The 15258-nt window shown below is 44.8% G+C and overlaps 1 protein-coding gene across 1 annotated transcript; it reads right to left on the minus strand.

The window, feature by feature from the left end:
* Positions 1-3072: 3072 nt before the first annotated feature.
* Positions 3073-14042, minus strand: CCSAP (centriole, cilia and spindle associated protein). Its single transcript, XM_075994863.1, is given in 5 exon segments — positions 3073-3095; positions 3854-3926; positions 5322-5584; positions 8244-8252; positions 13587-14042. Coding segments are annotated over 5 exon segments (726 nt in total). The 5' UTR covers positions 13945-14042.
* Positions 14043-15258: the final 1216 nt, after the last annotated feature.

Genomic DNA, 15258 nt, shown 5'->3' on the forward strand with positions numbered 1-15258 from the left:
CTTTCCTAAGCTCTTCCCTCTCTACTCTCTCCCCAGTGCTTTCTGGTTCCCTGGGTCTCCTCTTTTTCGGTCCTTCAGCCCCAAACTGCCTACTTCCATAACAGAGCCATATCAGCTTCAGTTCAGAGCCATATCAGTCCTTCAGAGCATGTCAGCTCAGCCCTGCCCTCTTGGTGCCATCGCTCTACCAAATGGAAATGTATGAAATCCCCCTGCCTCAGACATGTGGCTTCTGCAGGCTCCCACTAGCAACCAGGGGATTACCTAGGAGCTTCAGCATGAAACAGAGAGGAAAGGGAAAGGAGGGGGGGTTTTCCCTCACTCTGAGCTTTAGCTGCCCCTTCCCTTCCTGTTCCTCAATCCAGGCTTCTGCATCTCTGCACTTCAGTGTTTGCTTCTGTGTTTGGGCCTGAAGATACTAGAAGGAAAAAAAATGGAAAACTCGCCACCACTTCAGTGGTGCTTAGAGTTCTGGTGTTCTCAATTTTGTGTGTCACTGTTTACTTTTCAGAGTCCTCAAATAGCTGTGTGATATGTTCTGTCCAGATTTTTTTAGCTGTGTTTGGTGAGAACAGAAGGAGGGGAATATGTGTGTACGCTGTCTTACCTGGAACCAGGCTCTTCCCTAAGCTATTAAGTGAAAAAGAGTATAGAATGTGTATAGCATTATCCAATATTTGTGTGAAAAAATGGTTACATGTACCTATTTAGATAAGTGCTTAGGAAAAATGTCTGCAAATTTGCATACAAAACACTGGTTTCCTCCAAGAAAGGGAGTAGAATTTTGACAAGGGGGTAGTATGGGGTATTTTTATTCCATACTTTTTAAATTATTTTAGCCATGTGCTATTACTTTTGTAACTTTCAGAACAATTAGATGATGTGAGCGAAGAGACTGGGAAAAAATTATAGCCCAGTTCCAAGTGTATATTTAGAACTTGTCTTTTCCTGGACATATCTAATGTATCTTGTTAAACATTTATCTAATGAAAAATCCATTTAGGAGTCAATATGATCATACATTTTCTTCAAGCCATTTATGTACAAGTCAGATTTCTCACAAAATAGTCTTAGCCTTCCAGCCAAGACAGTTTTGAAAACATAGAATAGTTTCAGCTTGTAATGTTAATTTCCTTTACTCATATTTTTCCAATTAAATGCAATAACTATAAGCTAAAAATATATTGTTCTTAGAAAATACAACCCAAAATTCCTGTTGCCTGAGCTTTGTAATTACATGTCCCCAGCCTTTGTTTTTTCAGAATTTTAAAGTGAATGCAGTACTCAAAACAAACTTTATTATAAACAAGATAACTTACAGCCTATTATACCTTTAGGAAACTTTATATATAAGTGTGCTAGAAATTTTATGCAGGGAAGTATATATATAGGCCCAGAGGTGCCAAGTATTTTGACATCTAAAGAGCAGTTAAAAGAGACTTTTATTTACTTCTCATCTAGCAGATTTAATGCCAAGTGCCAGACAGTATTACTTCAATATTCTATTACTTTTATTTTAAAGCAGTAACATAAAACAATTTGTCATAAATATGCTTTAAGTCCTTAAAACCAAAATTTTAAAGTTTCACAATGTTGCCAGATCCTCAGTTTCAGAGTTTTTCAACATGAGAGGTAAATTTTAAATTGTATCACTGTCTTGCAAGTTGTTCTAAGAATTATGAACATGATTACAACCACAGTAGTTCCTAGAATGAGAAGAAGGAAGGATCTGTCAGATTTTAACAACTTAAATTTCATAGGCTCGAAAGGTAATTGTCACCCTGAAAACAAGAAACCCCAACCAACCAAGAATTTGGACTTGAGAACAAGACTCAATTCATATTCATTTATTCATTGTTCATGCACATTAAATGTACATTAGAAATCTTGTTCATCTTCCACTTAAAGAGAATGGGAAAAAATTGGCCAATATTTGCCTTCTAGGTTTTTTCCCATCTGGAGTTTTCAGAAGTAAGCACATTAAATATAAGTCTGTTTTCTAAACAAGAGAAAGTCTGGCTTTTTCAAAGTCTAGAGGAGTCAGGTTTCTAAGGCAGTGCATCAATGTGGGCCTGAACTACTCCCTAAGGCCATCATCTTTCCTAAGATTGTCAGGTGCAATACAAATGTCTGAGCTGGATGGCTAACACCAAATGTGCAAAAGTTATGTTAAGGGAATATTTTTCACAATTATACACTATCATAATTGTCATGTTAATGTGATCTTTACGTACCTGCAATGTTGAAAGACTTTAATAATAGTTAACCCCCAGATTCTTTAGAATTACTAGCAAGGTTGTTTTGGACAACATGTAGAATTTCCTCTTATTATATATATATATATATATATATCTGAGTGATTAGGAAAGCTCTCTATGTAAAAGAATTCACCTCAAAACTATGCAGATATTTAAAAAAAAATTTTTTTAAAGCTCACAATACTTTAGTATGTGTTTTCAAAACTTGATAGTTTTAAGATGACGCTGAAGATTTTATGTGTAATGAAATGAAACCAATCTGTGTTCTAAAAATTGACTGTCGTACGCAAAGACCCCAGAGTAAAAGCATCAAGGAAATGCCCAGTCTCACATCTAACGCCAAATGTTCATTCACACACATTCAAGTGCTAAGTTGGCATAGCCAAAAGTACTTTTCTTATCACTTATAAAGAACTTAGCACACATCCTTCTAGTAGATTCCTGTCTCTGCAGAATCACAAGATTTCGCTCATTTTTTATGGAAACCAGTCTTTTTTAAAACCATTTTACTACCCCAAAAGCAAATGTGCTGAAGAGAAGGAGCACTATTTACAGACATTTGTGCCTACCCACACACCACCGTTCCCTCACGTTAAGGTGTAGATAAATCTACTGGCTAGGAATCAAAGAGTAATGTATTTCAACCTAAAGTCTAAATATTGTACAGCAAGTCTTCATTATTGTTAAGTTCTGTAGAAGAAAAAGAAAAGAAAGTGGGGGTGGGCAACATGGCTAGTGGGTATCTTAACAATGGTCCCCACCCCAATGGGCCAAACAATCTCAATTTGCTAAATGCAATTTCAGATTGTAAGTTCTAAATATCACCACCAGCTATTGCTGAAGAGGCAGAAGGCCACAGTGGGTGTGCGCCAAAAGGCTAGAGTGTAACAGAGTGCGCGTTATGTGTTCTAAAACAAAAACATCTTGCAATAAAAAAAAAAGTGACAGTTTTTGATTCAAAAGAAACTTTGGTTTTTATTACTATTCTACACATTGTGTTGGCACTTTATCTACTGGAATGTATTTGAACTATTATATAAGCTATTATATAAAAAGTACCTAGATAATTTAAAAGGGAAAAAATGACCCTCACCCAGCCCATAGACATTGGAATATTTATGAAGATAAACTCATTTGCATTTTAATTCAGCATAACTTTCATATAGATTGTGATATTTAAGAATTAAATATCTTAATTGCTAAATTAAATATCTTGATTAAATATCTTAATTCTTAAATATCACAATCTAAATAAAAGCTAAATTAAGTTTAATAATCTTCATAAATAACCCAGTGTTTATGGCTTCAGCTGTCTGGCCTGCTGCCGGACAGTATTTATCAAAATAAAACAATCTTTTAGATATCTCCTTAGTAAAACTCTTGCTTAATCAGGTGGTTTCTTAAACCTACATTTAGTATCTTTTGATAGTTTTTGTCTTGTCTTGATTTTCCTGTCATTTACACTTTTTAAAAGAAGCTGTCCAAGCAACTGTTTAAGCTCTGGCCAAATAGCACCTCATGTATTCTGCCATCCACGGGTTTCGCTGAGGTGGAAGACTTCATCTGTCTGTCTTCCGCATCCGCAGAGTGAGCACATTAGCTTTGAGCAGCGAATTTCCTTTTTGCCACCTGTCTTCTGTTCTTGGCTCGTAATGCTGACTCATGAATCTAAGGAGAGTTCAGAAATATACAAGTATAACTTAAGTGGCTTAAAAAAAAAAAAAAGAGTCTCACTGTATTGCCAGCTGGTGTGAAACTCCTGGCCTCAAGCAATCCTCCTGCTTTGGCCTCCCAGAGTGCTGAGATTACAGGTGTGAGCCACCATGCCCAGCCCTTAAGTGGCTTCTGTACTAATTTTCACGAATGAAACTAGCTACCCCCAGGTCACCTGCAGCAGGGCAGAATCAAGCCCTGTCTTCCTATAGATAGTTTTCATATTATATAGAAAAGCTTTCACAGAAGAGCCATTCCCACTCAATGGCTCTGGCTTACCCATGATGAGTGATAATAAAACTAAGTGACAGCAAATTAAATGTTAGATACAAACAACTAATTTGCACATGCCTCTGAATTGGCTCTGGAAATTGTTAGAACTGCTTAGTATCAAGCATGAATAAGCATTTAATTTAAAAAATTAATGTTTTAAAGTTTTACAGTTAAATGTTTTACAGTCATATACTAAAAAAAAAAAAAAAAATCGGATTTTCACCACCAAAAATGTTTTGTACTACAGATAAATCCTGTTAAAATTGATCCCATGGACTTGTCAGGGATCTTTGGTTAAACGGCAGCTTTGTTGTCTCAAATCTCTCTCTAAATAAGACCATCTGCTGGGGTTGAGAAGTCTGTTTAGTAAAATTTTCATTTGCAGGATTTAACCAGAATTCAGACTTTGCAGTTTCTCTTTCTGCTTCCTTAAATGTATCCTTTGCGTTCGGCCACAGTAGCAATATTAATGCCGACATATATATCTGTTTGTGACTACAAGCATGAGTATCCTCTTGTCTGAAATATTTTCAGGGCTTGGCACAGGCTGGCAAGCTGGGGGCTAAGTCAGAGGAGAACTAAAGCTCCTGGGGGTAAAGTGCGTTAGTTATGGACGAACAGGGGCAAACATAGCAATTTGAATTTAACCAAAAGAGCACAAAGGGGTCTACGGTAGATGCCAAGCAATCAGACAGACAAACCACTAAAAAAGGAGTCAAGAAAATGCCAGCTCGTCAAAGCCGAAGGAGACTGAAACCCACGCAAGCAGCCCACGGTAAACCCAGGTGGGCCTCCCCAGCTCTGGTCCCCAGCTCTGGCTGTGCTTGGCTGTGCTCCCCCTGGGGACTCCACCCACCTCCTGGGCCGGCGCGTCAGTGCAACCCTCGGCTACCCTCCAACTTTCAGCCAAAATTCCTGCTCTCCAGGCAGCCAACATCCAGACTCCTGCTGGTTAAATCAGAGTCCCAATTCTGGGCTCCCCTGGCCCCTAAGGTCTCCATGGCCATGGATGCGACAGCCAGTGACTGGCACAGGACAGACTCGCCACCTCGCGGGGAAGGCGAGGCCAGAGCGCACCTCATGCTCAGGGGCAGACGCGCACACGTTGTGAGTTTTTTGGCTGCCGATAACCATCTTTTTTTCTCCGCAGCCATAAAGAGCAAACGGACGCTTTTCTTCTTTTGCTTTAGTTGACGATCTTTGGGGACTTTTGACAGCTTTCCTATTTCCTCTGGCAAATAAGGCACTTCGTCTTTGTCGAGCTTTGATACTGGTGGGTAATTTATCAGTCTCTTTTCTGGTTTGTTCAGGTTTTTCTTCTACATCGTTCACAGGCAGTGCTATTGAAAAGAGATAAGACAAACACTTTCAAATCAGGTTTACATGCGATTCAATATTGGGCTTTGCAGAATCATAACGCTTAGTCAAGTCAGTAACATTTTCACTAATGGCTCCACTCACAAGTTCCACTGAAAGCAGAAATGTAGAAACAAGTGAGCATAATAATTTTCATGTATCTCATTTTAAAAGACAAATATACCAGGATTGAACCACACCTATGCCAAAGCAACTATTGCCACTCATATTCTGAGATTTGGCATCTCAATAGAAAGTTAAAAGCTAGAAAGTACCACAGCCTAAGGGCTTTCTCCGCAACTCAAGATAAATCCCATCCTCTGATGCTTTGCTTCAGGGAAAGATTTGGATTTGTGGTCATCATCTGGCAGCTGCAAAATGTTTTTAAGTCACTGGAAAAACGCTCCTTATGGGCCTCCTCTGCTCCTAAGAGCTCGCTGGCTTCCATAATTCGAGAGGCCCTCACAATGGAGTGGTTTCCATGGTCACTCACTGGGTGCACAGCTCTGCATTCCCAGCAGGGGGCGCTAACCATGAGGGCTCCGGTTTTAAGGGGGCTTTCCCAGCACTTGCAACAGAAATGGCAGCAGAGGGGAATTTATACCCTTAAATGAATACATCAAAAAAAAGAAAAGGAAAAAAAATCAAATGAAATCAATGATAGGCACCCATCTCAAAAAGTTAAAGAGCAAAATAAGCCTAAAGAAAATTAAAGGAAATAAGGATCATAAGCTAATAAAAACATACAATAAAGAGAACCCACATAGGCCGGGCACAGTGGCTCACGCCTGTAATCCTAGCACTCTGGGAGGCCGAAGCAGGCAGATAGCTTGAGGTCAGGAGTTCGAAACCAGCCTGAGTAAGAGCGAGACCCCGTCTCTATTATAAATAGAAATTAATTGGCCAACTAATATATATAGAAAAAATTAGCCAGGCATGGTGGCACATGCCTGTAGTTCCAGCTACTCAGGAGGCTGAGGCAGGAGGATCGCTTGAGCACAGGAGTGTGAGGTTGCTGTGAGCTAGGCTGACGCCATGGCACTCACTCTAGCCTGGGCAACAAAGTGAGACTGTTTCAAAAAAAAAAAAAAAAAAAAGAGAGAGAACCCACATAGCCAAGAGTTAATTTGGGAGAAAACTAAAATTCACAAGCAAAAAATACAGCAAATGGCAGAATTCAGGTTAAATATGCACTGAAAACATGTGCTTAGAGTCCTTTCCTCCCAAAACCCCGCTAAAGTGAAGGAAAAAAGGTATAAAGCCACTAGGTCAAAGAGCAAGGGAGGCAATGACATCAAGCAAAAGATATCAGTAAAATTTTGGGAGAAGGAAAGTAGATGAAGAGGTGGAAATGACCTTGCAGAACTGACTCAGATGAATCCTAACTTCCTGAAGGGGAAAGGCCCCCAGGACAGAGGCTGAACCCCAGAAAGAGTTGGATGAGACAGCAAGTTCTTCACAAGGCTAGTACAAAAAGATTCTTTTCCGAAGGTTCAACATCAATCAGTACTCCAGCCCCTTCTGACAATGCAGTATGAATGTGCCTCCACTGAGAATTGGGACCAACAGGTCTTCCCCTTGAACCTGGGCAGACTTTTGGAACTTCCCAAGTGAGGGTGCAATGGGGTGAGAGGTGCTGCATGGCTCCAAGGCAGAAAGGGCAACAGCACCGCTGTGCCCTGGCTGTCTCAGGATGCTGTGCTCAGAAGCCAGCCGGTGTGTTACGAGGAAGGCCAGGTGCAAGAAGAGGTCATGCATACTGGGGTCCCGCAGCAGCCAAGTCCCCACCTGCAGCCTCACCGCTGAGGCCACGCACAGCAGGGAGCAGACAAGGCATCCTGGGGCCAGGGCGCCAAGAAAGGAGTACAGTCTCCCTCCATATCAGTGGGGTCTGCATCTGCAGGTTCAACTGACCACAGATGAAAAGTATTGAAGAAAAATAACAATAAAAAATACAAATAAAGAATACAGCATAACAACTGTTTCCATAGCATTTACACTAGGTATATCTAGAGACGATTTAAAGTATACGAGAGGATGTACATAGATTAAACAAAAATATACCATTTTATTTATTTATTATTTTTTTTGAGACAGAGTCTCACTCTGTTGCCCGGGCTAGAGTGCCGTGGCATCAGCCTAGCTCACAGCAACCTCAAACTCCTGGGCTCAAGCAATCCTGCTGCCTCAGCCTCCCGAGTAGCTGGGACTACAGGCATGTGCCACCATGCCCAGCTAATTTTATTATATATATTTTTAGTTGTCTGGCTAATTTCTTTCTATTTTTAGTAGAGACGGGGTCTCACTCTTGCTCAGGCTGGTCTCGAACTCCTGAGCTCAAACAGTCCTCCTGCCTTGGCCTCCCAGAGTGCTGGGATTACAGGCATGAGCCACGCCCGGCCAATTATACCACTTTATATAAAGGATTAGAGCAGCCATGGATTTTGGTATCTGCAGGGATATCCTAGAACCAATTGCCCATGAAGACCAAGAAACCACTGTAGTTTTAAATGACTAATTCTCAGAGTAATATTATCATGCAGCAATCAGTACTTCTCACATATTTCCTCCAGTCCATATGTCAGGTGGTCGCTTCTCTCCCACCCTGAAGGCACATGGATTACTGTCTAGAGTGGGAGAAGCCAGGCAGGGCTAGATGTGAGACCCCAGGTCCAGCAGAAACTAGGGGTGACACCTTCCTGAAAATAGAACCACGTGAAAGGCCTCATGGTAAAGAGGGAGACCCTCCTCGGTGCCTTTCGATACATCTGTTCCCAGGACGCTAGCACCTGGCTTGCACCTTCAAGGCAGAAGACTAGAGGTGGACTGTCCCCCAAAGCTCCTACACGATACACCAGCAGGTATTAATGTTTGGAGTCCCCAGAGAAACAGCTGGGTCTTCATCCAGTTACAGAAAACAGGCACAAAGCTGCTGAAAAGCTCTTTCAGGCCTTACTCTTGAGTATGAGCTGGCAGGTTAAGGGCAAACATTTGAACACATGCTCCAATAAGGAAGAGACCAAAATATCCAGAAAAAGAAAAAGACAGCACAGGGAATTGAAGAAAGCAGTCAGAGGATATCTGTGACTTTTTTTTTTTTTTTTTGTAGTTAAAAGAAATGCAAGAACAGAATGCTACTTTAAAAAAAAAAAAATTAAAGAACATTTGGGACCAAAATATGTGATCTCTTAGAAATTTAAAGCTAAGTTCCTGGACCTCCCCGGAAAGGAAAAAAAAATTTAAAGCTAAGGTGGGAGAATAAAAAATTTCAATAGAAAGGTTGGAAGGAAAAAATTAAAGAGTTCGCCCAGAAAACAGAACCAAAAAATCCAAAACTGAAACATTTTTAAATAAAAATGTTAGAGGCTTGATAACAGGAGGTACACCATCCGACTAGGGATAATTATAGAGAAAAGATAAAGCAAATGGAGCAGAGAAAGTTATTTTTAAATAGTACTAGAAAATATCACTGAACTGAAAGCAGCATCCAGATTGAAAAGGTCCAGCTCAAGGATGGGGGGTAGAGAAGACACCAGCACATCACAGAATTTTAGAGCACCCAGGATAAAAAGAACCTTCTAAAAGCTTCCCCCCCGCCCCCCCCCCCAAAAAAGTTCAAATATAGGAGGTCATGCACACAAGACAGGCATCAGAATGGCATGGTAATTCTTAACACTAAGACCAGAAACTAGGATTCAATGTAATAGCTCTGCAGTTTCTAATCTGGAATTTTCTACCTTGCCAAAATATCAATCTAGCCTTTGGATATAATAAAGGCATTTTTTTAGGCATGCAAGGTCACAAAATTTCTACTTCCCATGCAATATTTTATAGGCGTGACAGAGGATATGCTCCAACAAAAGGAAGGAATAGGCTGAGCAAAAAGAAGACTTGAGATGTACAAGGCAGGGGACCAAAGAAAGGAAGTGAAAGGAATTCTCAGAGAGACAGTGAAGAGAAGCCCCCGTTTAGCAGCTGTGCCAGATCTGGACAGCATAAAATGTAGATTGGAACAGGAGAATCGAGGGCTCCAAAAAAATGTCTCCAAGGAGAAAAAAAATCAAATGAATAGAACACCTGATGAGTCTGACATATGACAAATGTTATATAGTACTATTAGACCATTTCAGGCTGAATTGGTGATAAGAGTGTTTAAAAAAAAAGTAAACAAAAATATGAAGCAATGATTAACTTCAGGAAAAATTGTAACAAAGAAAATGTAATCAGAATGTATTATGTGGCTCTTCTGCAAATAATTTACATAGCCATGATAATGCAAACACAGACGAGAGAGTAAACAAAACAGCCATATAGTTAACGTTGTGGGGATACAGGGTGTTGGTATATGTCTGGGGGTGAAATGGGGATGGTGAACTAAGATTTTGAGCTAAACCCTTCATCTCCCATAACAGGAAGTCAATTTATAACGTTTACAATAAAAAAGCCAACAGATAAGTCTAAATGAGAAGAGAGTGGTCAAATGCTGAAAAGAAAGCTGCATAGAGTTGGAAAGAGCAAGGGGTGTGGCTGAGAAACAGTACAGGATTAGTTATTTTCATTTTAAGCAAGTTTTTTAAAAATTATAAACATGTAAACCTTAAAAATAAAATTTTATTTTTTTATTTTATTTTTTTTTTATTTTTAGAGAGATTTATTCTGAGCCAAATTTGAGGACCATGACCCGGAGCCACTGCCAAGAGGCCTTGGGCAAGTGGACTCCCAAATTTTAATTTTAAAAGAAATGTGAGTATCAAGTAAGGAATTGGAGACAATCTAGACCACTCTTTAAAGCATGTTGACTATGGGAAGGAAGTAATCCCACCATTAATAAGCACTCCCACCCCTAAACCTCAATACACAGACAGAACTTCCTAACAACTTTTTAGTACCTACCTTTTAAATATGAGATGCCAAAGATCATTAGACACTTGAGAAAAAGTCCCTAACATGAAATAGAGAATTACAAGCAAAAAGAAACAAAGAAGACAAGATGAAAGAGAGACTATGTTGAAGAAACACACAAAGAAGAGAACAAAAACCTTCTAGCAGTATCTTCAGCAAGGTAAGATACTATATGCATGAATCAAGAACCAGATACTATTTTCTAAAAAGTACTTAAAAAGAAAGGAAGGGAGGGAAGAAGGGAGGAAATGAATACCAGGCCTGAAAACAATTCGAGAGCTCTCAAGTTAAAAAAAAAAATGAATAGGATCCCACAAATGAAAAATGTAATAGAAGACTTGGAAGATACAGTTGAGAATATCACCCAGAAAACAGAACCAAAAAAAAAAGATGAAAATCGGTAAAGAAAAAAATTAGAAAATTAAAGGATGAAATAATGAAGCCTAATATCCAACTAAAGACTTCAGAAAGAAAGAAAAACAGGAAAAAAATTAAAATGAGAATAATGCCAGAAAACTTCCAAGAATTAAAAGTATGAACTGCAAGGACCCACCAAGTGCCCAGCACAGTGAAGGAAAACAGACCTAGATCAAGGAAAAATTTCAGAACACAAAGGACAAAGAGAAGACCTTAAAAGCTTCTGGAGGGGGAACATGTCACCTGCAGAGGATCAAGAATCATGATAATGTGGGACTGTAACAACGCTGGTAGTTAACAGCACAAAAGAGCAAGGCCTCCAGATTTTTTAGAGACAATTCCTTCCAGCCTAGAACTCCATGCCCAGCCACACTCATGAAATGGTAAGGGTAGAAGAAAGCTATCTTTTGACATGAAGGGTTTCAGAAAATTTACCTCTCACTCATTCTTACCCAGGAAGCTACTGGAAGATGAGCTCCACCAAGGAGAGGGTAAACCTAGAAAGGAGATGACATGGCAGCCACACAACAGAGACTCCTACCCAAGAGAGAAGCCGAGGCAGGCCTGGAGGTGATGGCCAAGGGCCCTCCCAAAATACTGTAACAGCAGCAACCAGGCCAGACAGAAGTAGGTCAGAGGCAGTGGGAGGGATGCTCAGATGACTGAGAGTGATAGTGAACCCGACCTGTCCTTATATTGTGAAAGAAAGCAAAAGGCATCAAGGGAAACAATATGAGTCAGCTTTGGGTAAATTTTCCACAGGCACAATGTTGTAGATCCTAATTGTGAATCTAACTGCGACGGCTCTATTGAGGAGGTGTGGAAAGGTCCATGTGTAAGATTAGGAGAGCAGTAAAAAGAAGTAAAGCCAGGAAGGGGGAAAATAATATAAATATAGTTATTACCACTAAATTATACACTTAAAAATAGTAAAGATGGTAAATTGCATATATACATATTACTTTAATAAAAAAAAGAAAAAAATTAAAGCCAATAATAGGTAATGGTAAATACTGGGGGGGGGAAAAATCAAGAAGTGTCCATAAAAGCCATGTTAATTGGAAATATGGAAAGAAAAACCAGAGGATAAACCAGGAGTTAAAAGTGGCAATTCATGTGTGTGTGTCAGGGGGCTGCTGTGTTTTCCTAACGAACCATATAGAACTCCGTGATTCTGTGTATGCGGCTTCAGGAAAAGAACTTTTGTGTTTTATAGACTCTCAAAGGAGTGCTCATTGCTCTAATATATAAAATCATCCACTTAAAAACAAGGATGTTTTCAATCTCGCCCAGCGCAGGAATAGAGAGGGCTGGGACAGGTAGCGAAGCAAAAGCTCCTGCAACTGTGTCCTGAAAGCAGGAACCCTTTCCTTGCCTTTCCTTTCCCTGGTGCCTAAACTTTAGCAGAGAATGAATAACTGGAGGGGTTCAACATCTCTAAGAAAATAATCACGAACCCAGGGGCACACCTGAACAGGTAAGCACACACAACCGTCCATATCACAATGCTACTTAGAAACGGTTTTCACTGTGTGTTGCACGAAGATATTTGACGATGGCCACGCAAACCACGAAGGGGAAGGGGGGAGCAAAGCCCATTCCGGCTGATGGAGCACTTCCCCCTCTGGCCGGCAGATCAGTGCCCACAGAAGCCATCGGGAACGCCTGTCCCCCCAGCCTTCTGTCGCTCGCGTCTCCAGCGGCGGTCCCAAGCTGCACGACGGGAAGAGGCAGCCCTGCCGCGCACGAGCCGAGAACAGCCCAAGATGTTACAGCCCAGAGCGAAGTCACCCGGCCCATCCTCCGGATTTCACCTGCTCCTCGGCCTCGGACAGAGAGGCCAGGAAGAGAGTCTCATTGGCTCACAGTGGCGTCCACAAAAATAAGTGGTCCCGAGCTTCCATTTCTTTTTCTATAAAATTGATATAAAAATTATGGTCCTGCCGCCTGAGATTGTTTTGAATGTGAAATAAAATACGCATTCCTAGGTCGGTGACTGAAATGTATAATGAGCTCCTAATGTTTTAGCTACTTTGCTCGCTAGAGCTCTGAAATCCGGCGATGCGGTGGTCGTCCCCGGCCGCACCAGCCGGGTGCTGAGCCCCCAGGACAGGCGGCGACGCTGTCCAGGCGGACGCGCAGCTCGCAGGGGCCTTTCCCGGCCACCGCCCTCCCGCGCGCGTGACGCCCGTGGCGCGGCGGGGAGGGGGGACCAACCCCCACGAAGGCGCCCCCACGCCGGGCGTTCTGAACGGTCCGTGCAGACACCTGCGGGACGCTCTCTAGGGACAGCGCCGCGAAGGCGGGAGTTGGCACCGAAAGCAACGCCCCATTCGCAACACACACAGCTGAGCCCGGCGGTTCTCAGCCTTTCGGGTCACCTCCGAGACTGACGAAAGCCGGGGATCCTCCCAGCAAAAATGGGCGCTCAGACATAAGTAGTTGGGAGGTGGTGGCCGGCCGCCGCCCCAGGGGAGAGACCTGGACTTGTCCGGCGGCGCCGCGGTCGAGTCCGCAGCCTGCGCCACCGAGCGCCGCTCAGTTAAGGCGCGGAAGGGTGGCAAGGCGGAGGCGGGGCTGACACCGTCCTTATTTTGCCAAGGGAGCCGGAATCCCCGTCCGCCAAGAAAAACAAAAGGGAAGCGGGTGCCCCTCCAGGCCCAGTACCTGGCGGAGGCGCGTCCTCGGCTTCCGCGTGCCCGGCGTCCGCGCGCTCCTCCTCCGGGGACCCGCGCACCTGCGACCCCGTCTCCTCCCGCGCCGCGGGCTCCTCGGACGGCGCGGGCAAGGCCAGGCTGCACTGGGGCTCGGGGCCCCCGGCTCCCGGCGACTCCGTCGACGCCCAGTGGTCGGAGGCGCCGGCCGGGCCGCCGTCGTCCCAGAGCCAGGGCACGTGCGCCTGCTCCAGCAGCCGGCGGCCCCAGCGGTAGTGCAGCAGCTCGCGGTAGTAGCGCCCGTGCTCCTCCCAGCGCGGCTCCTGGTAGCTCTTCATGTACTCCGTCTTCGCCTTGCTGCCCGGGGACATGACGCCGCGCCGCCCGCGGACCAGCCACGGGGCGCGCAGGTGAGGCCCGGCCGGCCCGCCGCGCCGTTTAAACTCCGAGCCCCGCCCAGGGGGCGGTCCCGGGCGGGTAAGCCCCGCCCCCGGCGGGAGGCCTCTCGGGTGCGGTCTGGGCCCCGAGAGCTGCGGCGGGAGCCCAGGTGGGCTTCAGGTGGGCGCGACCCCGCCGCTGGGCGTCGGGAGGGCGGCTGCGGGGGTGGAAAGCAGAGGCTGGGGCAAGAGAGCTGGGGAGGGACACCGGGGGTTGGGCGGGAGGAAGAGTGCAGGCAGGGGAGGTTCGGGGATCGGGTGGCCCCAGGGTTCCGGTAGGCGCCCTCCCGAGCGAGCGGTGCGGGCTGGCTGGGCAGCCGGCGGCCTTACCTCCTCCCGCCGCGCTGGCCCGGCCTGCGCCCCCAGCCCCGCTGCGCCTGGCGGATCCTCGGCGCCCCGGCCCGCCACGCGCGTGGCGCAGCAGATAAAGCGTGGCTCGCTCTCCCCCGCGCTTCCCTCCCGAGCGAGATGTCGCCGCGGCGGCCCGCGTTCCTGCGGCTGCCAGGAGGCGAAGGCGCCGCCTCAGTCCCCGAGCAGACGCCTCCCCCGCGCACTCCCGGACCCCGGGCCCTCCGACCCGGACCCGCTCGGTGGGGGCCCCTGCTTCCGTGCAGAGCTCGATGCACCGGGGTGCAGATGGGCCCGCCCGTCCGAGGGGCCCAGACCCAGATCCCTGGCCCATTCAGGCGCCAGTGGGTGGGCGCCGGTGGCGCCGGTGCACGCAGGTCCTAGCAGACACGGCCCCAGGCACGCGTCACTCTGCAGGAGGCGTCAGCTAGGGGCAGGAGGTGCTCCCTCTGTCCAGTGAGTGACGCAGCCCCCGGCGACCCTGTGTCCCCATTCTAAGTCTACCTGTCAACTCTGGTTTCCTTTCTGTGTTCACACCTGTTACTCTTGCTTTTTTTTGTTTCACTGCAACTCCTCGTCTGCACCCTCCAAACTTTTTTAAAATATTGATTAAAAACATGCCACTCGCTCAGAGACCTGTTTGCACATAAAACTGTGAATAAAATAAAATCTGAAGTATCCCAGCTGACTGAATGGACCCCCGCTTGGCATGGAAATAACACCCTGAAGCTGAGTTGCTGGCCATGAGAAGGGAGGTCAGACCTGTCTCACCATCCGCCTTCTTGGAGACATCCTTTGTAACTCACTCATTAACAGGTCTAAGGCTATATACCTGGCAAAACGTTAAGCCACACCTGCTGGTCTTCCATTTACTTAACAGATCACTTGAGTCTGCGTATT

This window comes from Microcebus murinus, chromosome 19 (genome assembly GCF_040939455.1).
Source record: "Microcebus murinus isolate Inina chromosome 19, M.murinus_Inina_mat1.0, whole genome shotgun sequence".
Classification (NCBI taxonomy): Eukaryota; Metazoa; Chordata; class Mammalia; order Primates; family Cheirogaleidae; genus Microcebus; species Microcebus murinus.